General features: G+C 42.3%; 2 protein-coding genes across 5 annotated transcripts; both read left to right on the forward strand.

Annotated features, from left to right (window-relative positions):
* The first annotated feature begins 530 nt into the window (after positions 1-530).
* On the forward strand, positions 531-12,352 carry ntd5 (ntl-dependent gene 5). Its single transcript, XM_030750293.1, has 8 exons — positions 531-666; positions 1,733-1,867; positions 2,284-2,475; positions 9,746-9,869; positions 10,324-10,400; positions 11,058-11,240; positions 11,444-11,641; positions 11,778-12,352. The coding sequence occupies exons 1-8, from the start codon at positions 600-602 to the stop codon at positions 11,858-11,860; spliced, it is 1,059 nt and encodes a 352-aa protein (XP_030606153.1). The 5' UTR covers positions 531-599; the 3' UTR covers positions 11,861-12,352.
* A 228-nt stretch (positions 12,353-12,580) lies between these two features.
* LOC115793960 (zinc finger E-box-binding homeobox 1) lies at positions 12,581-19,975 on the forward strand. 4 transcript variants are annotated; one of them, XM_030749180.1, is made up of 4 exons: positions 12,581-12,638; positions 13,468-13,501; positions 13,595-16,033; positions 18,692-19,975. In XM_030749180.1, the coding sequence occupies exons 3-4, from the start codon at positions 13,619-13,621 to the stop codon at positions 19,055-19,057; spliced, it is 2,781 nt and encodes a 926-aa protein (XP_030605040.1). In that variant the 5' UTR covers positions 12,581-12,638; positions 13,468-13,501; positions 13,595-13,618; the 3' UTR covers positions 19,058-19,975. The 4 variants fall into 4 exon arrangements, with proteins under 4 accessions (XP_030605040.1, XP_030605041.1, XP_030605042.1 ...); XM_030749182.1 differs by lacking the exon at positions 12,581-12,638 and adding an exon at positions 12,722-12,888; XM_030749181.1 differs by lacking the exon at positions 13,468-13,501 and having other exon boundaries at positions 12,587-12,638.
* The last annotated feature ends 4,429 nt before the right edge of the window (positions 19,976-24,404 follow it).

Raw genomic sequence — 24,404 nt, forward strand, 5'->3', positions numbered from 1 at the left:
TTCAAATACGCACTCTTGCTCAACAGAGGCAGTGCTAGTTCCCTTAAAGGAATTTAAGGAGTATTCTATGCATTTTGTAATTAAATATACAGCATGTTTAAATCTCTAGTAAAATTGAGGTAGAATACGTAAGGTGGTAAGGTGTGTTAAAAAATAAAATAAAAGACTATATGAAGGGCTACCCTTAAAATAAAGTATTAAAATCCCACACTGACCTACTTGCGTGTACGTATAGAAAAACAAATTTTGCATATCAGGTAAAATCAACCAATTTCTTCCTTAGATAGCATTTCCTGTTTGTTCATTCTCTGTGTGGGTAGTAGTTACGTATATGTCATACCCTTTATCTGTTGTCTCAACAGAAATGGGTGAAAGGTCCTTCAGAGTGGAATTTTCCTCACTTCTTTCCTCCCCAACACGAACCAGATGTGTGCTCCTGGGCTGTACCCTCTCTCTAGCTCTTTCTCCCTCTCTCTCTCTCTCTCTTTGGGTCTCTCCCTCTTTCTCCCCACTCACAACCCTTTGTCCCCCCCCCCTCTCCTTAAAAGTGCTGCATCTGCGTGTCCCTGGCTCATATCATCTGAGGCCTCACTTCAAAAATGGACCGTGCACTGCTGCTGCTGTCCCTGTGGGCTCTGACTGGAACTGTATCCCTGCAGGCTTCAGGTAAGCCCTCCATCACTTACACCTGGAAGCACTGATCCCTGTATACACAGTTAACACAGCTGGGCTGAATGAGCTTTAGTGATGTGGTTAGGACTTTCCCTGACATGTTTCAATGCTCTGTAAGTTGTATTATGAAGTTTAAGTGATCATACAGCTTGAGTACAAAAGTGCAATTAATCAGTTTCAGTTAGCACTTTAAAAATGGACTAAGGATGGGGATGTCATTTTTAATGGGTTCATAATGTACTAATTAAGAAAAATTCAGCTTATGTTTATTTTGGATTTCCGGCACCCTACATCATGGCTGTCTAGTATGGCTGTATGTATGTAGTATGTATGTCATGTATAGCTGTCTAGGAAATAGTTTGTGATTGCAAATCTTGTTTTGGGTCATTGTTTACCTTTCACATGAGGAGTTCTAGGTCTTCCATAATACTGGCCTGTATTTCATAATAACTAATTAATTATATAATATCATAGGTGGTAAATATGTACACCATGTCATGTGCTGCACATGCATGTTTGTGTGCACATGTGCATTAGGCAGAGTGAATACAGTAGCGCACACATTTTTATTCTAAGAACTGAAAAATTGGAGCACCGAGTCAGCCCCCCCCTCACATGATGAGGTCATGTTGATGTTTATGTACAGTAATTCACTGTGTGGTTTTTGTGATGTGCGCTGGAGTGTGACTCAGAATATGAATTGCATTTTAGATGAAGTTTCTCACACAAACACTCACTTTTCAATGAAGAACAAGATTGATAGCTGAAAGGCAAAGGGTAACAAAGCCTGCCATCGAAATACCTCATCATTTGGCAACCTGGGTGGCAAATGTTTGCCCGGCCACCCACGCTGAATTTCCTTTCCGTCAAAGAGAAAACAGAACAGAATTGGCAAACAAAATCTCATTACGACTCTCAGTGTTTGTGGTTTTTCTTTCTTTCTTTTTTTTTTGTTTCTTTTTTTTCTTTCTTTTTTTTTTTTTTTACAGGGGGTCCATGAATGAAATAGGAGTAAACAAAGCAACAATTACTGTGTAACAGTGTGTGGGTATCACAACAGGGTCATGTCTGGAGAGACTTGTGGGAGAGGAGGGAAGGAGAACGTGTCCGCGACCCTGCAAAGCCGACGGCGACTGTGGCAGCAAACGCCAGTGTCTGTGTGACGGCCAGTGCGGTCTCAGCTGTGTGGCTCCAGGTAACTATTTGTATGCATGTGTGCTGTCAGTTGCCACTGTGAAAACCATTGTGGGGTCAGCCATTAAAAGTGTGTGTGTGTGTGTGTGTGTGTGTGTGTGTGTGTGTGTGTGTGTGTGTGTGTGTGCGTGCGTGTGTGTGTGTGCGCATATGCATACACAGCTGTGCCAACATACATCATTGCGTGTGTGTTTCTTCCTGGAAAATAAAATAAAAGCCTTATGTCAGTGCTGAACACAAGATTTTTATTATGCTTGTGTGCTGTAAAAGGGAGCACTGTGCATGTATCCAGTCTCATTATCCAGGCTCATTTGTGCTCTTTTCATTCGTCTCCTGCACATTTTCTGAATTGTTTTGCTCCCTGCCTCTTGTTTCCTCTCTTCTCTCCTCCCTCTGGACCATCTCTTTCATCCTCAGGTCGTACTTGTCCCTGGCCTCTACCCCCCAGTGAAAACTCAGAAGCTCGCCTCCTCTCTCCCACTCACTCCTTCTCTGCACTGCTTGAAGTGCGCTGCAAGCCAGGATTCACATTGCCCAGTGGCTTGGATGCCACTATTCGCCGTTGTCAGGGTGACCGACAGTGGAGTGGCAATGAGCCCATCTGCACAGGTAGGTTTGAGGTCACCGGAAATCTTTTTTTTCTGTCTGTCAGGTTTCCTTATTGTCATGAGTCGCTGTGGTTAGCACAGTATATGTGCAGGTTAATGCAGGCCAAGTAATATGCACAGCTCTTTGTAGGTTTAAATGAAACAGAGAGAGAAGGAGAGAGAAATCCAGAAACGAAACTCCTCTGTGATTTATGTCAGCGTAGATATTGCACAACTGGGACCTATTCTCCCCATCACCATGGCAACCAGAGCTTCAGTTGTTCAGAGTGGGTCTGAAGATATTACCGCTGAACTGTTGAGAACTTTACAAAGGAGCTGGAAGCTGAATACACTGGTGTTTGTGCATATATCTCACATGCATGCATGTGCATATGTGTGCGTATGATCTGGAGCATGTCAGCATATCATTAAAATGTGTGCACAAGAATATATGTAGTTAAACGCATTTAGAGGGTAACGCCACAAACAAGTACAAGTCAAAGATAAAAAAAAAAAGTAAAAATCAGCAGTTTTTTTGTTTTGAGAAAGCAAAAATGTAAAAACTTGTAAAAAGGGCGACTGTGGACATTGTCCTTCATTAATGAATTTTCATATGTTTTAGCATTTTGACATTGCCCTCATAAATGTCACGTTACACGTAGAGAAATTATTTTTCTTATTGCCAAATAATTTTGAATTTTTAGGCCAAGTGCAACTCAATGAAGAAATTACAGCTGTTTTCTCACTGACATTTGAATTAATGGCAAAAATAGTGAGACAAAAAAAAAGAATGCAAGCGTGAACAAGTCATTAAAAATTATGTGAATACACTAGAGAAAGAATTCAAGCCAGATAGAGCTAATATTGCTAATCAGCTAGTTAGCCTTCTAGACTGATAACATACCTCTTACCACTCACTAGCTGTTATGTTATTGTGTTGGATGGCGGTACATAATTTCCCAAATGTGTATATTAGACCATATCATTACACTTTCATGTATTATAGGAAAAAAAATTGTGTTCATCCTCTGCAGGAGTCTTGCATCTACATATCCTTCTTAAAAAAGGCACTAACAAAAGGGAGTTGCACGTGAATGACAATTAAGAAACAGTTTATTTTATAATATAGAAACATAGAGAAAGCATATAAACTAACCACGGTGTGTGTAGTCAGTACAGAATGCAACATTATTTAGTGTAAAAAGACAAACCAAGGAACAAGTTAAAACCCAAAACAACATCTCATAATGGAGAGCCACACAGTAACTGAGCTCCGAGGGCTTTTATAGAGCACTGGCACACTGGGCTCAGGTGTTTCCAGCGATGCTGATTGGGAAGAGGCCACACGTCCTCTGCAGTACCTGCAGAAAGGAGCTGTCACACAGAGGGCAGAAAGGAAGCCAGGGTGGAGTGGGTCCAGTAAAATGTGTTTGATGATATACAAAGATGAGCAACATGTGGAAACTTGTTTCCTCTACTGAGAATTTTTTTATTTTTTCCAGGCGGAGCGAAGTCAAATTTTTGATTTATGATCTTAAAATTTTGACTTACTCAGAAGTTTGAGTCAGTAATCGACATTTTGAGTGGATGAAAATTTCTTTATTTTTTCTCTTTTCTTTTTTTTTTTTTTTTTCCCCAGTGGCAGAAATGAGCTTCCATAGCAACGGTACTACCATGCACAAGAGCTGAGATAAAAATTAGCTCACTATAGTAGATTTGCTCTTCATCTTATGTGTGTGTGTGTCAACCACAGCTCGTGTGTATTTTCGGAGTCTGTGTTTGGAATGTCATTTGCTTGCTTTAGGTTGTATTTATGGTGCTGCTGAACTAGAGAGCATCACGCATTCTACATGTGGTCAAACTTACAATGTAAGGTTGGACAAAATAAACCCACCACATAACAAACATGGCAAAATGACAAATTACAGCCTAAAAGTATAATCACGTATAAACACAGGTTCAACTGGAACTAAAATTTTAAAAAAAGTTGACAAGCTGTGTTTAAAGGTACAGGTTGGTACTAGATCTATAATAGACATGTACCCAGCTTACTGGAAATGAAAAGGCATTTATATAGCACTCTTCTGGTCTTACTGACCACCCCTGAGGGAACCCATGCAGGCACAGGGAGAATATGCAAACTCTACACAGAAAAGCCCCAGGAGGGTTTGAACCTTCTTGCTCTACGGTGACAAGAGGGAGGAAAACAAATCAGGCAGGAACAAATGCGCATAATAGCTGTAGTCAATTCAAAGAGAGCAAGTTCAAAGGCCTTAGATTCATGTTAATTTACAACCAAAGTGCTTCTCTGCCCCAAGATAACAATGTTAGAATCAGCAGCATAAAATGACAACAGACAGCAGAGTTCATAAAAAAATACAGGGTTTATTTAAATTATTACATATCTAAAGTAAAAAAAAAAACAAAAAACCCTCAAAAGAGCACGGGGAGACACTTTTTCTACTGCAAGCTCAGTGGGCTGCAGTTATTTTCTGTTTCTGTTTCACTAAATAGATAAATGTTAATTCTGAATTGGCTTAAAACCCCCCCCCCCCCCCCCCCCCCCCCAAAAAAAAAAAAAAACTACTTCTACCACTTTGCTGTAAAGCTGCACAGTGCAACATAAAGTTCTTCTTAGCACGTCTCCAGAGCTCATCAGTATTATTGCTTAGGTCAACCTGTCAACATTCACGACAACAATGTTATTCAGCTTTGAAGCTCTGAGGCCTGTTGCATTAATCACCCACCTGCAGCTACGTGCTTTCCTAGAAATCCTCAACCCTGCTGCGTTTTAGTCTCAGCCTCAGCCTCAGGAATTTTTTCATCAATTCAGTGATGAAATAAGGATACAATTCTCAGCTCACTCGTAGAGTATCCTCCTTCTGAGAGACAGGCAGAAGGTAGGTGGGTTTTGAACGTGTGAGAGTGTTTGTATTGTGTGTCCTTTGCATGTGTGTTAGAGTGTGAGTCGAGCTCTTTCATGCCTGCTGAGAGGCAGTGGGCGGCAGATCACTGTCAAAGTGGCACGGAGCTGCGTGCACGCTGTGCGAGCAAGAGCGAGTGTGAATGCGGGTTTGTTGTGAGTGAGTGTGTGCATTTAACAACACATAGAGAGAGAGATTTTTTTCTAAAGACATTAGATGTGCTTGTGTGTGTGTGTGTGTGTGTGTGTGTGTGTGTGTGTGTCATTCAGGCATTACTCATGCTGGGGACGTGCGTTCCTTATGGGGACAAAAATCAAATCAATACATTTTAAATCAATATATTTTAATATACAGATGTCAGCTGAGAGTAAGGTTAGGTTTAGGATTAGGCAAACAGTAGTCATGGTTAAGGTTGAAATAAGTCTCCAGGAAATTAATGTGTGTCAATGTGCTCTGAAGTCAGGGATACACGACTGTGTTTGTGTGTGTGTGTGTGTGTGTGGGCGACAGATTACAGTCAGAAAGCTCTCTTGCTCATGCTGCTCAAGGCCTTTCTGTTCCCAGTTCTCCTCTCCTCTGCTCTTTCTTCTCATCCTCTTTTCCTCTCATCCTCTTCCATCTGAGGCCTCTGATAAGGTCTCTCTACAGTAGCAGCTAAGGACAAGTGTGCAGCTCTAGGCTTTTCAGCTTGCATTGTGTGGTTATGTCTCTGTGTATATTTATATGGGAAAACCATAGTAAAAACAGGCCTTAAAGTATATGGAACCATGCTGGACCTTTACATGTTTCTTCTCAGTCTAATTGGTGTATATTTAATGCTGTTTCATTCAAAAAAAAATCACAGTTTTATCATTTTGAAAAGATGAATTTGTTATACCTGCTTTATAGCACTTTGGTGCTGCAGCCTGCGTGGGTGGCAGCAGTACGAGGTAGGAGCAGGGCGGTATGTGAAAACAGAACTCAGCTTCGGGCTCTCAACTGCAGCCAAACAGACTCATAACGCTCCCTCTCCCATAGGTCCCTTTACATTCTCATATTAACGTTTCTCGGTTTCAGATACCAAGATAGCCCTCAGGCAAGCGCTGTCTCTGCCTTTCAAAGCCGTGTTCAGCTCTGAATCCCCGCGCTTGATGCAGCTCAGGTCACTCCAGCCTCTCTCCAAGCACCACTCTTGATATTTATATTTCCACAAGCGTGAGGCACTCAAACATCTAGAAATGAACAATGCCAGGCGTTATACAATCACAGTTATAGCTGTGAGCTCGGAGAGGTGTGGGGTGACATTTCACCTGCTCATCGAACTTTGATTTATTATCTAAGAAGGCCTATTTCAGCTTAAATAAAATGAGACACTGAGTGAAATGCCTCTGTGGGTCACAAACTATATGGAAACCTTGGTTAATACAAGTCAAATGAGATAACATGATAGACAGTCCTACTCTCTGTTTTTCTTACTGTTTCATTTCCTTCAGCTTCTTTCTCTATTTCGTTTGCACATGGGACAAGTTTTCATTCAAGGCTTTCTGCCAGAGGGGTTCCTTAAGACACCATGAATTTTAACCCAACCTATAATCTTTTCCTAAAACTAACCACTGAGTTGTTGTTGCCTAAAACAAACCGAACTGTCACAGAAAAATGAAAATAATCTTAAAAAAAAAAAAGCTTTCTCTCAGAAAACCCAGAAAGCAAACTTCTTCCACTAGTGTTACTTTACTGGGTATTTCTTAGTTACCTGATAGTAGAGTTTACCTGTCTAATCACATCTATGCCAATCAATTAAGTGTTCATTGTTGCTTTTTTGGGTCATTGTGAGTTAATGTTGGTGTAGCAGATTAGAATTAATTAATAACTATTATTTAAAATGAAAATGCACCTTGGATACTGTATTCATGTTCATACACTCTGTATCATATTCTTTATATAAGATGCAGTAATACTAAAATGTACAAGTACTCCACTGCTAGTAAAAATTTTACGATTAAAATATCATTCACGTGATCTACTTAATGTATTGGAAGTAAAAGCATGAAGAATATGTCCAGACATGTATGCTATTACATGTTTTATTGTTGCAACGAGTGCGGTGGACTGTAATCACGTTTGCACAGTGTAATCTATGCGTAATCTTTAGAAGTTTTCATGTACTTGCAATCTGTAATGTCTATGATTATTTCTGCTATAAAAAAATATCATGATATGTTCATTTCAACAACAGAAACATAGACAACAACATGCTTTACATAAAAAGTGCAATATTTGCCTCTGAAGTGTAGCTCGTTGGGGGGGGGGGCCGCCTAAGCAGAGAAACCCAGACCTCCCTCTCCCCAGCCACCTCCTCCAGCTTATCTGGGGAAACAGCGGTAACTTGTCCCTGACCTGGATTGGGAACTCCACCCAAGTACTAATTCTCATACCCACCGCTTCACACTCGCCTGCAAACCACTCTAGTGCAAGCTGGAGGCCACCACCTGATGAAGCCAACAGAACTACATCAGCTGCAAAAAGCAGAGTTGCAAGGTCTCCAAGGCAGAAGCCTTCTGCCACTTGGCTACACCTAGAAATTCTGTCCAAACAAATTATGAACAAAATTGTTGACAAAGGGCAACCTAATGGAGTCCAACACCCACCGGAAACCAGTCCGACTTATTACAGGTGTCGTGCCAAAGTAGTTACCCCTGGCAGAAATTGTATCCCCATCCTTGAGAGTGCACAGGGGAGAAAGAGGAGGCGGAGTCAATTGCCTTGCTTCAGTGCATTGTGTTCTGCAAAAGAATACACTCTTCCTCTCTCAAAGCAAATACTTGCATTTTCCTGTAAGCTACTTGTTACTGATCTATATTTGTTGTAATAAACCAACAAGCAAGGCAATTGGCTCTGCCTCCTCTGCACACTATTGAGGACGGGCATACAACACCAGCAATGCAGACCAAGCTCTCGCTGCAGTTGTACAGAAACTGAATGGCCCATAACAATGGGCCAGACACCCCATGCTCCAACAGCTCCCCCTATGGGATGCCATGCAGTTGAACGCCTTCTCCAGGTCCACAAAACTCATGCAGATTGGATAGGCAAACTCCCACACACTCAAATATCCAGTCTGCCAATCTAGTGGCACCGCCCCAGATCTCCACTTGATGTTGCAGAGGCCTGTCAACCAAGACAGCCCTACAACATCCAGAGCCTTCAGGAACTCAGGGTGAATCTCATCCACCCCAGAGGCCCTGCCATCAAGGAGTTGTTTAACTGCCTCAGTGACCTCACCCCAAATGATGGGAGATTCATCCTCCTCGTCCCCAGACTCTGCTTCCTCTACAGTAGGTGTGCCAGTGGGATTAAGGAGGTCCTCGAAGTCTCACAGGCTAACCAAGCCCTATAGGACTTGTTCTTCAGCTTGATGGGTCCCTTCACCTATCCACATCTGGTTTGAGGATTACCACCACAGTAGGCACCAATCACCTTGCAGCTGCAGCTCCATGCAGTAGCCTCAACAATGGAGATGCGGAACATGGTCCATTTGGACTCAGTGTCCTCAGCCACCCTCGGAATGCTGTTCTGCCAGAGGTGGGAGTTGAAGATCTAGTGGCCTGGGACCTCTGCTAGGTATTCCCAGTGCACCCTCACTATACATCTAGGTGCACAGATCTGATAATACAATTACAAAATCAATCATTAACCTGTGATCTAGGCTGTCCTCATGCCCTGTGCACTTATGGACATCCTTATGTGTGAACATGATGTTTGTTATGGACAAAATGTGGTTTGCACAGAGGTCCAATTAGAGAACACCCCTTGGGTTCAAATCAGGCAGGCCATTCCTCCACGTCTCACTGTTGTTGCCCACGTAAGCGTTGAAGTCTCCCAGCAGGACGAAGGAGTCACTGGATGGAGCACCCTCAAGCACCCCACCCAGTGACTCCAAGAAGGTTGGGTACTCTGAACTGTCATTTGGTGTGTATGCAGAACCCGTTTTCTGGCCCGAAGATGCAGGGAAACAATCCTCTCGTCCACTGTAAGAACTCTGACATACAGGCAGCAAGCTGAAGAGATACAAGGATGGATCAGCAGTTTCTGAAATACTCAGACCAGCCCGTCTGCCACTAATAATCATGCCACATAATCATTTAAATCACTTTTCTTCCCCAATCTGATGTGCAGTTTGAACTTCAGCGGGTTGTTTTGATCATGTCTACGTTCCTAAATGCACTGAGTTGCTGCCATGCAACTGGCTGATTAAATATTTGCATTAATGTGCAGTTGAACTGGTGTACCTAATGAAATGGCTGGTGGTGGTGTATTTTATTGATAAAGCTGTAATAAGATGCATATTTAACCTGCCATTCACTACTTCTTTTCTTCCTTGACTTTCAGAGACTGATTCACCTGAACCTGCTGCTGCCCAGACATGCCCTCTGCCTGAGGAAGTGATCAACACATTCAGCATCCAGGGAGACGCTGCTGTAGGAACGTCCATCCACTACAGCTGCCTGTCTGGGTGAGGGCAGGGTTAACACTGAGTGAGAATGTGTGGGGGTCTCAAAACTTGAAATGCCACAGAGATAGAAATGGAGGAAGTGAGAGAATGGAGATGGAGTGTGAAGAAGCGGGAGGGAGTGAAGGGAAGGCTTGAATACAGCAGAGGTGTGATGAGCAATGAATGGCAGGGAATTCATTTTGATCTCCCAGCTGACGATCTCTCCATTGAGCTAACTAGGTCATTACAGTCTAATCTTGTATTGACTCCTCTTTATGCACTGACTCATCTCACAGGATAAGACGAGCCTGAGTGGATGTGTCAGCCAGAGAACTGTGCACACAAAATTTAGTCACTCTCAAAGAGAGATGGTGGAAAAAGGAAACATTTACACCTTTTTTTCATCACATTTAGTCAGTACTGTACATGTCACACCACCATCTGTCTCCATCGCTGTTTCCTTTTTCTCCTGCAGGGCGGATATAGTGGGGAGCAGTGAAAATTTCTGCCAGGAGAATCAGACCTGGCAGTATCCTCACCCCATCTGTAAAAGTAAGTGTTCAGGGTATCCTGCACTGACTAACCATCACGTGTGAACGTGCATGTGTGTTACATTTTCGTCACTCTCAGTATAACTTCATCCATTTTCTGAAATTAGCCAAAATGATTAATTGAGGAATGATGTGTGAATGATCAAAATGAGAGACTGAATATAACAGCAGCTCAGAAACGGTTTGTTTTCCCGTCATTTGTAACATGCATGCATTTGTGTGCGCTGATATTTAAGAAATACTGAATCAGAGGAGCCAGACAGAAACACACACAGACCCGCTTCGAGCATGCATCTTTCAGGAGCTGCTGCTCAGTTTCGCAGTGCTTCTCTGCCATCGTGTGGTTAAACCTAGGATTTTATGGCCTCTTTAACAGAAATGGAAAATTCTTTGAGGATACTTCTCAAATCAGGACAGCAGGAATATGGTTGGGCCTGGCATTTATTAAAAACACATTAAAGATAAGTGCAAGCTTACTCCAATGCAGTTTCAAGCTGTTAAAACAATGATCGGGAGCTAGTGACGTCAGAATACAGCAGTTAATAACTGAGTAATAACTGACCAAGTGTGCGTCTGTCCTGTGTAATAGTAACTCTGTTCCTATTATTTAAAAATAACCAAATCTTCTGATTAGGCTTACTGATAATCTGCTTCTTAGAAATGTACTGCCAGCCTCCAACAGAGGTGGAGCAGGGCTATGTTGTGGCTGTCCAGAAGACTGAATACGAAGTTGGCTTTGACATCCACTACCTGTGCAAAAAGAACTTCCTCCTGGATGGACCCCAGATGATCACCTGCCTGTCGAATGGCAGCTGGAGTGCATCACCCCCACACTGCAGAGGTGAGGAACCATTCACACTAAATGTTTGTATAGCGTGACTATTAAGTTTAAGTAAGTTGTAGCAGATAAATGCAGATAAATTCCTTTGCATCAAGTCCTAGAAACTTAAATAAATGCACACCTACATACGACACTTAGTCGACACAGGATTTTGTGTCTGATGCTTACATGATACTTTCATACCTTGTTGATCATTCTCACAGCTCGCTGCCTCATCCCTGCTGAGCGAAGTCGCGTGGTGGTTGGTGGAGTGAAACGCTGGCCGTTTGATGTTACAGACGCCATGGTTCCCCACGGGGAAAATGTAACATTCTTCTGCAAACATCCTCATAAGCAATGCAGCTTCACTGCAACCCAGACCTGCTTTAATGGAAAGCTACAGACACCAGCCTGCTACCTTGGTAAACCTGCACCACCCACTGTGCCCAGCTCTTTCTCATTTGTAACTGTTTCAGCATGTCACCAAGAAGAACATGAAAGGGGCTGGTTCATGTCATGAAGTGTTTCTAATATTTGCACAATCGTGTTGTTTTCCAGAGCCAACGTGGTTGCAGTATAAACTTTTCCCTCATCGCCTGGTCTCCGAAATTGAAGAATGTGAGCCTGGTGACGTGGAGTGATGGACCTCTCGACCCACCCAACGCTCACGACGCTGTGTCACAATATGAACACTTCCAAACACACGCCCTCCATAGCCCTTTGACCTGACCACTCTGCAGCTTCTCTGTAACTATCATTGCTACAGTTATGGTGTGCCAGCTGCAGGGACTATTTTTCACAGCTCTTGTGGATCAGCAATCTAAGTTGTCTTTCTTTTGGCCTCATGGGTTTCACCACTGCTCTCAACTTTTCTCTCTTTGTCCTGCGCACTATTTAACAGCAGGAATAATTGTCAAGTAATTCAACCAGTTCATACCATAGATGCAATCTGTATGCATTCATGATGGTGTATGTATAATGCATTAGTATATGCTATACCAGCTATACCTGTGATGATGCCTTCATGTAGCCTAATTCATAATGATTTGACTCTGTGATGTTTTACTGTGTGATCAAGTCTTGAAGCTTGTAAGTTTTAATATGAGATTTGAAATAAAAATATTGTCAAAATTGCTTTGCTCTCTGGCTCTTTGATAGCAAATAAAGCCCTCCTGTGTGATTTTACTTTACCTCTCTCCTGCTTTGCCCCCCTCTCTTTGATTCTGAGGAGCACAGAGAGCCTTTCTTTGCAGGCTGCAGGTTCAACAGTACTCATAGGCTGAACATGGCTACTGGTCGGACCCGGTAGGCTGCGACACCATAGCAACTCCCCTTGACCCCTCCCTCCCTCAGCATTCGCAGCATCACCCTTTACACTGCACAGTCATATTTGGTCCTCCGGAAATATCCACAGCTTGGGTAAGCCAGTCCCTATGCAGCGAGAGTATGGGTGGAGTATAGTTTAAAATACAGTTTTAAATGTATCGAAAGCGTGTCCGGTGCGTCTTACGCCGGCTCTGACAGCAGGGCTAGAATAAATGACAGCGCACCGGGAAAGTTTGTCCTAAAGCTGCGCTCGCGGTGTCTCGGACCCTCGGCTCTAAAATGGCTGGCTGTAGGTCCGAGGAAGCTCCGGTGCAAAGGGAAGGATTCGCTCCACACCACGACTGTGTGTAAATATACATATTTTTTCTACTCCGACGGGCGCGTTTGCGATGGCGTTGTCCCAGGTCCGAGAGCTGTCAAGACGCACACCCGGCGTAATAATATCGGCTTTTCGGACCTAGGACTGTGCGTAATGGCGTCCTCCGCGGATAGTTCGTCTCGGTTTATAAGCAGAAAAAGGTTAGAACAGGCTGGTTCTTGCGAACCTAACGGGGTATGAATAATGTTCTAATGCGAATTTTAAAATGAAAGGTTTCATAATTTGGTTTGTGCGGAAGTGTAAGCTGGGAAATGGAATTTCACCCGCATCATTCGGACCCTTCTGTACTCCGGTGCGTTTTTATTATCGGCGACCCGTCGTTTAGAAATTCTGAGCTATGATTCAGGATCATGTAAAGTGACAGGACGTTTACTGTTGAGGAAGAGGGTCATACGAGTCGCTCATCGTTTCGGCCCAAGGAATTAGGGTGCGTGGTCTGCAGGCTGTTTATAATATCACATCACTGGTGGTTTTTGGCATTTCGCACTAAAGTTGACCCCAATAATCAATAGAGTTTTTTTTTTTTTTTTTTTTTTTAACCAGCCAATCAACTAAGGATATTTATTCCTTTGCTGCTGTAAGCAAAAGACTACAATTAAAAATTCAATATTTTTTATTATAATTTTGATTACTTGAGTGTATAATCTATTGTTTTATTTTTATCTAAAAGAAATATAACTAGGTATGCCCCAAAATGGATTCTCAGTTGGCTTCAGTCCTGACCAGTGGCAGCCTGCATGTCCAAAATGGCAGCCAGTGTGGAGAGGTATCAGGGCCAGTGACAGAGACTTCACTGGACCCCAAGGACGAAACCTCATGCAGTACTGTACCAGGTAACCTCCAGCCATGCCCTGTCACGGCAGCAGTGACCATCAGGCAAGATGCTCTATCAATCAATGGGAAAAAGCCAGAGGTGGGCGGGACTTCTGAGCCAGCCTCTCAGGAAACAAGTAAGATTGGTGGGTTCAGACAGCCAATTACAGTAAAGTCTGGAGTGCCTGTTTTGCACAGCCAGCCAATAAGAATTAAAATTGTTGTTCCCCCACGGTGCAAGAGGCCAATCACAAACTCTGCCATCAGCCTGACCAAAGACTTTGCTCACTCAGATTTTCAGGGACCTGTTTTGGTCTCTGCTGGATCACAAAGTGAAAGTGAAATCCATCTGCCAGCTGTTAAAAATGAAGGAGAGATCATGGAAGTTACTTATCAAAAGACTGAAGAAGAAGCAGAATCATTCCCTGAGACAGAGGCAGAGAGACGGGATAAAGTGTGTAAAGAAAGAGATGTTTTGGATGTTAAAATTGTCCACATCGAGGGGTCAGAAACTCCTTTTATTGCCACTGCTAATACAGTTAAATTTTTGAGCCAGCCGAGGATTAAAGAGGAAACTACAGAAAGGGAAATTGAGAAAAATGTTCCTCTAATTTTACAAGAAATGGACTTGAAGTCTTGCAGAACATTTGATGAGGTGGAAATGAAGGAGCAGACAGAACCGCTGGACCTGAGTTTACCTAAGAAAAGGGAAGGCCGAGAGAGGAGATATGGACGCTTTCTGGATGACTCTGGCTGTGAGAGCTCTCTGATCATGGAGGTGGATGAATATGAGGGAGAAGGAGACAGAGACATAGTAGAAGAAGACGATGAGGAAGATGGCACAGATACACTTGAAGATCCTCTTCTGTCTCCCTCTTTCTTTTCTACCTCTGTCTTGACCTCTGTCTCTTCAATAGACTGCGACACTGAAAACCTTCTTCTCATTGATGACCAGGGTATCCCGTATACTCTCAGTCCAGATGGACTCAAAGTGCCACAAGTCAATGCTTCCACTTCAGAGGGCTCTGAGACTGATCATGCTAACTCAGAAGATGCAGAAGGAAAGGACTCATCGCATTTGGCACCATTAGCAGGTCCCAGCCAAAGTTCAGATAATGCACTAAATGCACCTTCTGATGATTTTTACCCCTCGCCAGCCCCCCTCAATGATTCATCATTACTAGGTGATGATCAGGCAAAAGCTCCAGAAGTCTTCACAAGTTTGATTACAAACTCAAATCCTTCAATGGCTGCAGAGCCAAGTGTTAAAGCTGTTCAGGATGCCAGCTCTGTTTTGTCCCCTTCCTCTGTGAAATCAGTCCCCACCCAACCCATACAGCTCATCACAAACCCTCCAACCAATGCTCCTGTTCTCCTTCTGTCCTCTTCCTCTTCTCAGCTCTCCTCTGCTCCAGTTGGTCTCTCTCTTCCCCTTTCAGTCACTCAGACTTCACTTGGTGCTTCCGCTCCCATGTTTCTTCTCCTTTCCTCTGTACCTTCTTCCTCTGGTGAGTCCACCTCTACCTCCACCCCTATTGCTGTCCTTGACTCCTCGACCGGCCAGCTGTCCCAGATTACTGCAGCCACAGCCCCGGTCTCCCTTCCTCTGTCCTCTGGTCAGGTCAGCACATTGGGATCGCCTCTTCCTACTCTGTCTCATCCTGTCATCAGACTCAGCCCCAATAACCCCCCTGTCATCCTGTCTGGAGTGAATAACGTAAACTCTGGCTCTGTTCTCACATCTCTCACGGTCCCTTCGTCAAGTATTGCCCTGCAGGATGACCACAGCACAGTTCCCCTCATTCAAACTCAGATCAGCTACTCTGAATCAAACCCTGGAAATGAAGCCATATCTACTCAAGAGGTCTCAAATGAAAACAACAAGCCATCAACTTTTACAGCATCTTCTCCAAGACCGCAGTCTGCTAGTTTGACCTATGACTCTTTATCTCAGCCCAACTCAGAATTAGAGGCCCAGTCACCAGACTCCAAATCAGACCTTCACTCTGAACATTTACCTCTGGATGACCATCTTTATTTCTCTAACACAGCTGCTCCTACATCCCCTTCTATTGGACCTATCCTACCAGCTGGTAAACTTGATCCCCTTGATCCACTCTCTCCAGTGCCGTCACCCAACACTGGGGGCTCACGAAGGGTGCTGTACTGCCAGCTGTGCCCGAGAGTCTTCTTTTACCTCTCCGACCTTGAGCGCCATGCCATCACCCATTCGCAGAAGAAGCCTCATGTTTGCCAGCAATGCGGCAAAGCCTTCAAACGCTCCAGCCATTTGCAGGTCAGCATAAGCTAATCATAACTGTCGTTTCATTCTAAAAAAAGGTAATAACAAAATAATATTTTGGCCACTTGGGAGCAGCATAAACAAACTTTAAACTACATGTAAATGTGCAAATATTGTTCATGAATAATCAAGGTCATTTTTCAAAAAGCACAATCCACAGTTTCCTGGAGCCAGAGTTGATAGTGCATTAACTCGTTTGGTACTAAACAACAGCTTTTCAGCTGTTGCAAAACTCTGGAGCCACCCCTCATTTCTTTATAGTTTGCTAGGAAAATGGGAAATATGTGCAGCGATTTATTGAAATATGTGCAAACATACATGGAAAAAACTCAAACCAGAGTTTTTTCCATGTATGTTTGCACATATTTCAAACCAGAGCTTGTACAGTTCCACTAGATGGAACAGTTAAGAGACCCTGATCAGATGATTGGAGAACCCAACTGCTGTTATAAGGTCTCAGTAGCTCTGCTGTATATGCAGGAGCCTGCCCATGTAGGGCTTTATATGTTCATAATAACATTTTTAAATGAAATCTGAATTGTACTGGAAGCCAGTGAAGGGAAGCAAAAATAAGGGTGATGTCTGAGTGCCAGCAAATTTTTGCAAGCAGCCTACACACCTTCAATAATGTTGAGTGGACCCCAGTACCTGTGTCACTGTGGGTCCCCCCTGTGGGCAATGGGACCCACAGTGGGGTGATTGTAGGTCTGCAGCATACCCACAGTATGACCACACTCTGTGCCCACAAGTTTGGGTTTGCCCTGCCCCCACAGCCCCACAGTTCACCCACAGGTACCTACTGTGCGCTTCCACAGACATGTTTGCTGGGGTATTGCATGGTGGATTTTTCCTTCTTTCCATCAATTTTGAGAAGATCTCCAACACCACAGGCTGAAATGCGGTCCCAAACCACAACAGAGCCTACGCTGTGATTTACAGATGGCTGTGGACACTCACTGTCTGCTGATCTCCTTCGTACATATTAACGATGATTTGAACCAAAATTTTCAAATTCGAATGAATCACTTCATGAGACCTGTTGCCACAGATTTTCAGTACAGTTCGTGTGTTGGGGCAAAAATATTCTTTTATGCCTGTCAACCTCTGTTAATGCTGGCATTTTTATTTTTTTTAGATTCAGCTAAAAAAATGGGAACAAATGATGTTGTTTTTCTTTGACAGGCTGCTAGTTACAACATGTCTAAAGAGGCAATTTAAAATTGGTTCTTTGGTGAGTTGTCTGTCATGTGTAGACACAACACTGGTTCATCCCTTGAGTCAGGTGCCTTGTCTACACTTGAATGAGTCATCAGTGTTAAGTGGTTTAGACAAACCAAAAAAAAAAAACCCATTCTTCTGAAAAAGGTCAGGTACAGGGACTGAAAATGAGTGAAAAAGCAGCCAATGTCCAAAGAAAAACTCTGAAAGCACTTCAGAAAGCCTGATGAATGATCACTCAAGACTACTTTAAAAAATACAAGAAAGTCTGGCTGAAATGAGGAGTGACTCGAGACTTTTGCTTAGCACTTAGTGAAATAAAACCTAAATATCTGGCTTTCTCGCTTGAAAAATGATTCAAAATTATAGTGTATTCTCAGAATAGCTGTTCTTTAATTTTCAGTCAGTACCAGTTGTTTTAGTACCTCTATCATCAAACCTCTGACGTATTACCACCTTTCTGGGTACAGCTGCCCATTTGCACATTAACACAGAAGTTAAGCATTCACTCGGCTCGGTGTTAAGCAGTAGCTATGTGGTTAATATTTTGAGATCTGTCCTCTAAATATCAACTCGTGCTGATGCCGACAGTATCAGATACACTCTAAACTCACACAGTGAGCTTAACGATACACCGAAGCTCCGAGGAGATGAACATAGCTACTGAAGGAACAGCTCACCTCCAAATCAAATATACATACTTTTCCTCTGGCCTGCGGTGCTTTTTATTCATCTTGATCATTTTGGTGCAACTTACTGAGTTGTGGAGATATTGGCTGCGTTCTGTTGAATATAACTAAATGCCCCGTGGTGGTTAAAGTGCCAAAAAAAAAAAAGAATGCATAAAAATCTCAGCAGTAATGCCTGTTTTTCAAAATCACGAGCTGGTTACTCAAAAAAAAAAAAAAAAATCCTTGTAATGAGTATTTTCATGAAGGAACTGTTATAATTCCTGCTCGTGGCAGCATGACAGAATATCAACATTAATGGCTTCCCCCCTAAGCTGAGCTATAATTTTAGCCAGCTACTTGCTTCTTTTGGTCGGCAGATGTAGACGGCAGAAAGAAAATAATTTTTACATGAAACTGCTCACAAGAAGGTTTGTGGATTTTTTTTTTTTTTCTGCGCTGACTTTTTTCAAATGTATATCTTGTTTGTTATTTTTTACACTTTGAGCACCACAAGGTCATTAAGTTCTTTTATGGTGACGAAAAAAGCAGACATCTCCACAGAGGATAGCTCCAGAATTTGCCAACTCTCAACAAAACAAATAAACCGCTCTAGAGACCAGAGGAAAAACAACATGCATTTGATTTTTGGGCGAGGATAGTTCATTTTTGTTTCATCACCTCCCACAAGCCCGTTTACTTGCATCCAAAATGTCACTTAAAATGTTGTTTATAGGCCTAAAATGTTTATCACTTGTTTAAACAGAGACACAAGCACATCCACACAGGCCAGAGGAACTTTGTGTGCCCCATCTGTGCCAAGCGCTTCAGGGAGGCAGGTGAGCTCCAGCGCCATCAAAGGGTACACACCGGAGAAAAGCCCTACCAATGCCAACTTTGCCACACGCGCTTTGCCGAGCGCAACACCCTCCGGCGGCACACCAAACGCAAGCACCCTTACCACCAAGTAGCCATGGAAATGCTTAACGAGAGAAGGGACAGAGGAGGCAGCCGAGGAGACGGGGGAGGCGGCGGTGGTGCATCAGGAGTCCAGGAAGAAGAAGAGAGTGCTGAATGGTACAGCTCCACTGTGTCTAATTTGGATAACTCAGAGTCGGAGATGGAAACATAACACTTTAACGTAAAGGGAGGTAGGGGAGAAGTGCTGTTGAACCTATCCAACTACAGTTGGACTCTGAGCTTTCCTTTTCATCGACTAAGATTCAAAGAAGGGAGCACTTTCATATTTATTTAAGTGTTTTAATGTTAATTTATTTATATGAATGTATATTACTCCCATTCCATTTAATGGGCCAAAACAGAGCTTTCAAAGTCAGATATGATTTTGAATTGAGGGAAAAGTCATTGTTGAAGTCATGTTTTTTTGTGTGAGTTCATAATATTAATTCAAATGCTAACAAGCCCTCATGAAGTTGTGTTCCCGTGCAATCCACGATAAAACCCTAAAGTGCTTGGAAAAGACAGATAGCTTATTAACCCTAAACAGTTCCCTGCTCTAGTTGTGTATATAAAGAGTACTACTTGTAAGAGCTGCACTTCTGCACTATCTCATATGAAAGATATAATCTTTCTTACCGTCAGACACACTGTGAGTAATTTGCACTCGTTTTATTGGAACTCAAAGTTATTTTTTTTACATTGTGAATGAAAATGCTTTCTTTGAATTTTGTTGCCGCTGTTGATCTTCTGTATTTAATCCACGTCCTGTAAGAGTTTGACCAAATGTTTTTGAGTTATTCTAATATAAACTCTATATTCAGATTTTTCTTTTGTTTGAATTTTGAAAATTGTTAATTTATTGGTATTAAATTTTCACAAAGATAACGCAGTTTCTGCTCTATTTTCTGTTTAAGTTTTCTCCCACTTTGAATGGTAGTAAACAGACTGCTTTTATATACACTGCTCTCGCTGTCAGTTTGCGGTTCTGTGTACACTGTGTGTATCGTGTGAGCAACACTTTGACCTGCAGACTGGAGGAGCTGAAGATCAGACCGCTCACTTTCCAATTAATGAACATGTCATTCTGCTTCCTGAGCCACAGCTGACCTAATTTTTTTTTCTTTTTATGTGGGAAGATGCAATACAGAACAAAACTACACCAGCATACAGCTTAAGTCACACATCCTTTAAATTATAGCCCGCTAAGATAATTTTAATAGAATGTAAAACTATAACATTGAGCATTCCATGCAGACAAAAACAAAAGAAAACAAACAAAAAAAAAGTATAAACCTTTACATCATAATAAATTCCCCATTTTTTCTGCATCATTTTACTATTTACAACACATTACAGCAGACGGATGTCACTCCTTCCTGTCCTTTCTCTGGTTGTGATTCACACTCAAGTTTTAAGCTTCACTGTTTCCATCTCAGTGACAATAAAAATGTCACTTCCAGTTAAGCGAAGTCTGGTCAAAGTGGGGTGATAAATGTGATCTGTTTTCCATAAACTTATCCTGTTGTGCTTTTAAGGAAAGGGACAATCTTTCATACATTTTAATAAATGATTTTTAACCATTTCCATTTGTGTGCATCAGGTTGTAACCACTTGTCAGCCCCCCCCCTCTCCTACAGGTAGTAGTCTCATTCAGTATTTGTCTTCTTTAGTTTGGCTGCTCTGTGCTGAGGCCCCTAAATACAGTTTCAGGGCATCAAATGGAATTGTGGACATTCCCAATACGGTAATGATCAGCTACTTATGATACCTTGATGCTCTTTCTGGGCAGGACTAATAAAAAAAATATCTTACGTGCAAATATTTTTCCATTCTTCTGCAGATAAAACTATTTTTAGTTCCCATTTGTCTTTTATATGCTGGATGCTTCTCAGGATTCTTGGATATTTACTTGTTTGCCCAACCCCACCTTTATGATTTCACTTACCCTGAGCCTAAAAAAAAGAAAACCCTATAGTTTAACTATCCTCTATCTGCTTCCATCTTCCTGTGAATTGCGGATTGCATATATGCAGCGACCCCATTTAAGTCTTTATTTAACATGAAGTTATTCCTCTTAGTTGAGCAAATCAATTTTTCCTACATAAATCACCACAGAGGAGGGTTTCTGTGATTTCTTGTGATTAAGAAAAAAACATTAAGATTCGTGTATCTGCTTTGGTGTGCAAGCTGACCACTTGGACAGCCTCCAGGGAGTAATTGAGTTTGGAAGGCAGTCCTCTGTTTTTTTGCACTCTCTCAATTTTCTGCTCCATTTACGCCACGGAGCCTAAGAGAGGTAAGCTGGAGATAAGTTATTAAATGCTGTATGGCTCAAATGACCTGACTGGGTCGTCATGGGCATCCCATTCTTCATTTCTACGCTGACCATTGTGCTGTTTGAGCAGCTTTGGCCTGCTGAAAGGCCTGTGCTGAGCTCCTTTGTGTTTTAGTTTGGGAAATTCACTTTCATAGAGGGTCAGTGGAAGGAGAAAGGTGTGCAGAGCGTGAGGAGCAAAGGTTAACCAAGCAGTTTTATTAAGAGTGACTAATTTGTACCTGTGATGTGGCCTGTGCTTGCAGATGGTTTAGCACATAAATGCAGATGTTTTACCTTTAACTGCTCATATTTTCTGACTCTTAATTTTTTTTAAATTAAAAAAAAAATACTTTGTGGATGTACAAAAACTGAATAAGTAAAAATTTGTTTGCTATCAGTGCTGTTTCTTATTTAAGGATCAGTTTACAATTTTCAAGTGTGCCTTAAAACAGTGCTAACAAGTCCATATTCATGCTGTGGGTTAGGATTGTAAGTAATGGTAATTGCTCCTCTTGTTCATGCCTGTAAGAGGATCCCTCTTAATGACACTTGAGTGCATGAGATGGGGAACAAAATCCACAATCACAGTCAGAAGAACTGTGAAATTAGGCTTATATTAATGTGACTCAGACATCTGAATTTGATGAGAGAAGTGGCTTATGTTCAGGAACAAAATTCCCTCTTTGTTTTACTGCTTTTCTGCCAAAGCCCAGCAACGACACACTGTCCATGGAAACAAGTGTTAAAAACCTTGTAACCAGGGCAAACATCAGCTGGATTTTACAAATTCATGTTGAGGAAGCCTTACATTTTAGAGCTTTAGAGGTCAGTTTCGCACAAAGGAGGATCATGTTTTGTGCTCCATCTTTTCTGTTATGATGCGTCACACAGTTGCTGCAGTTTTGTTGCCTGCACATCCATGATGTGAACTTCCCATTCCACCACATCCCAAAGGTGCTCTTGTGGATTGAGATCTGGTGACTCTGGAGGCCATTTGAACTCACAGTCATGGTAGGCAAACCAGTTTGAGATGACCTGAGTTCAGTGATATGGTGCGTTATCCTGCTGGAATGGGTACACTGTGTTCATAAATGGATGGATATGGTCAGCAACAATACTCAGGTGGGCTGTGGTGTTTAAATGTTGCTCGGTTGGTATTGAAAGGCCTGAAGTGTGCCAAGAAAATATCCCCCACACTGTTACTCCACCAGTAGTTGCGTTACTGTCGTCGTTCTATCAGTTCAGAGCAGTCTGGCCATTCTCCTCTGACCTCTGGCATCAACAAGGCATTTTCACCCAGAGAACTTCCACTCAGTGGATATTTTCTCTCTTTTTTTAGACCATTCACTGTAAACCTTAGAAATAGTTGTGTGTGAAAATCCCAGTAGCTCAGCAGTGTCTGAAATATTCAGACCAGCCCTCTGGCACCAACAACCACGCCATGTTCAAAGTCACTAAATCACCTTTCTCCCTCATTCTGATGTTTGGTTGCCTTGATCATGTCTACATGCCTAAATGCACTGAGTTGCTGCCATGTGATAGGTTGATTAGATATTTCCATTACCAATCTGCTGAATAGGGGACCTAATGAACCTAATGTACCTAATGAAGTTGCCAGTGAGTGTATATACAGTACATGACAATGACTCAGTAGCCTAGTCAAGGATATGATAACTTGTGTGTGCCTGTCTGTGTTATTATTATTATTATTTTTTAACAAAACTCCCACTATAAGCTTGTCGATTTGTAATTTATCAAACTTTAAGCTACCAGGGACGCCAAAATGGGAATGTTTGCTTGCAGAGCAAGGGTATATTATTATTTTTAATTATTTGAGTTCAAATCTATGGGCTAGATGACCCCTCTTCTTCTTCATTTTATAAAAGACTGGCCCATAACTGCTCCTAACCTTCTTCTTGAAGAAGCCAATTGAAGTGCTGCTTACACACTCTTAGGTCACTTCGAGGGTTCCCTTAAATCGGTGCCCTTCTGTCAAAAAGAGAAAGAACAACGTGACACAAAACAGATTCAAGCCCTTTAATTGACACCACTGGGCTGTTGCATTGCTGAGGCTACAAGGTCCTCACTGCATGATGGAGATGATGAATATTCAACCAGTTGAATGTGTGAGCTCAGCAGTCCAGCTGGAGATGTGTGTGTACCATACAGTATGCGTGCTTCTCTGTGTGTGCTGGCTGGTAACTATCCAGACTGCACGGTGCTTCAAAGTGCAGTGACTGACAGACAGATGGATGACGGACAGAAATCTGTGTGTGTGTTTGAAATTTCAGTGTGTGTGTCTGTGTGTGCGTGTTTGTGCTGTGTGAAGTGGAACGGGCAGCGGGCCTTCTGAGTGGCACAAGGCACATCGCCAAGTGATTGAAGTGATAAAGGTAGAGGAGGAGTGGAGAGAAGGACTAGAATAGATCCAATGATGAACGACCAGGGAGAGGCAGCAGATGTAATGAAGTGAGCTCAATGTGTGTGTTTCAGCTTTTTATTCCCTTTAATACATTTGGCACGTTGATATGTTTGTTGCATATCTGCTCCGTTACGTCACAGAGAGACAGACAACCCATTATTGTTTCTGAGAGCCAAAATGATGTAAAGCTAAAAAACGATGAATGCTTTAAAAAAAATCTATCTATCTATCTATCTATCTATCTATCTATCTATCTATCTATCTATCTATCTATCTATCTATCTATCTATCTATCTATCTATCTATCTATCTATCTTAGCGTGGTTGTCATTGCACAGTTTAGCCACGTGAGGGCACACTTATACTTAGGATGTGCTGCACGTCCGGCTCATTCTCTATGTCAACCCTCCCAAATGGAGAGATACTTACACCAGGGTGAAAGGCAGAAGGCAGTGACTCTCTTGAGAGCTGCATCACTCAAGCTCTGCAACTATAACAGACAGAGGAGGCACTTACGATCAAAAATATGAAATCACTAAATGAATTTTACAAGCCAAATGATAGACAAAGTGAGTTTTAGGTTATTAGCTACACAAAAAATATAGAAAAGCCTGGAATAGCTCAGAGATATATGATATCAGAAGGGACGGGTTAACAGCATGCAAGCTATTTTGCTCACCAGACACAGTGTAGGATTAACACTGTGGAGTCTGTGTGTGCATATGTGTGTGTGACAAAGAAGGAGGGTAACAGGTGTTAATCAGAGAGGGAGTCCCTGCT

Source organism: Archocentrus centrarchus, chromosome 16, assembly GCF_007364275.1.
Source record: "Archocentrus centrarchus isolate MPI-CPG fArcCen1 chromosome 16, fArcCen1, whole genome shotgun sequence".
Classification (NCBI taxonomy): domain Eukaryota; kingdom Metazoa; phylum Chordata; class Actinopteri; order Cichliformes; family Cichlidae; genus Archocentrus; species Archocentrus centrarchus.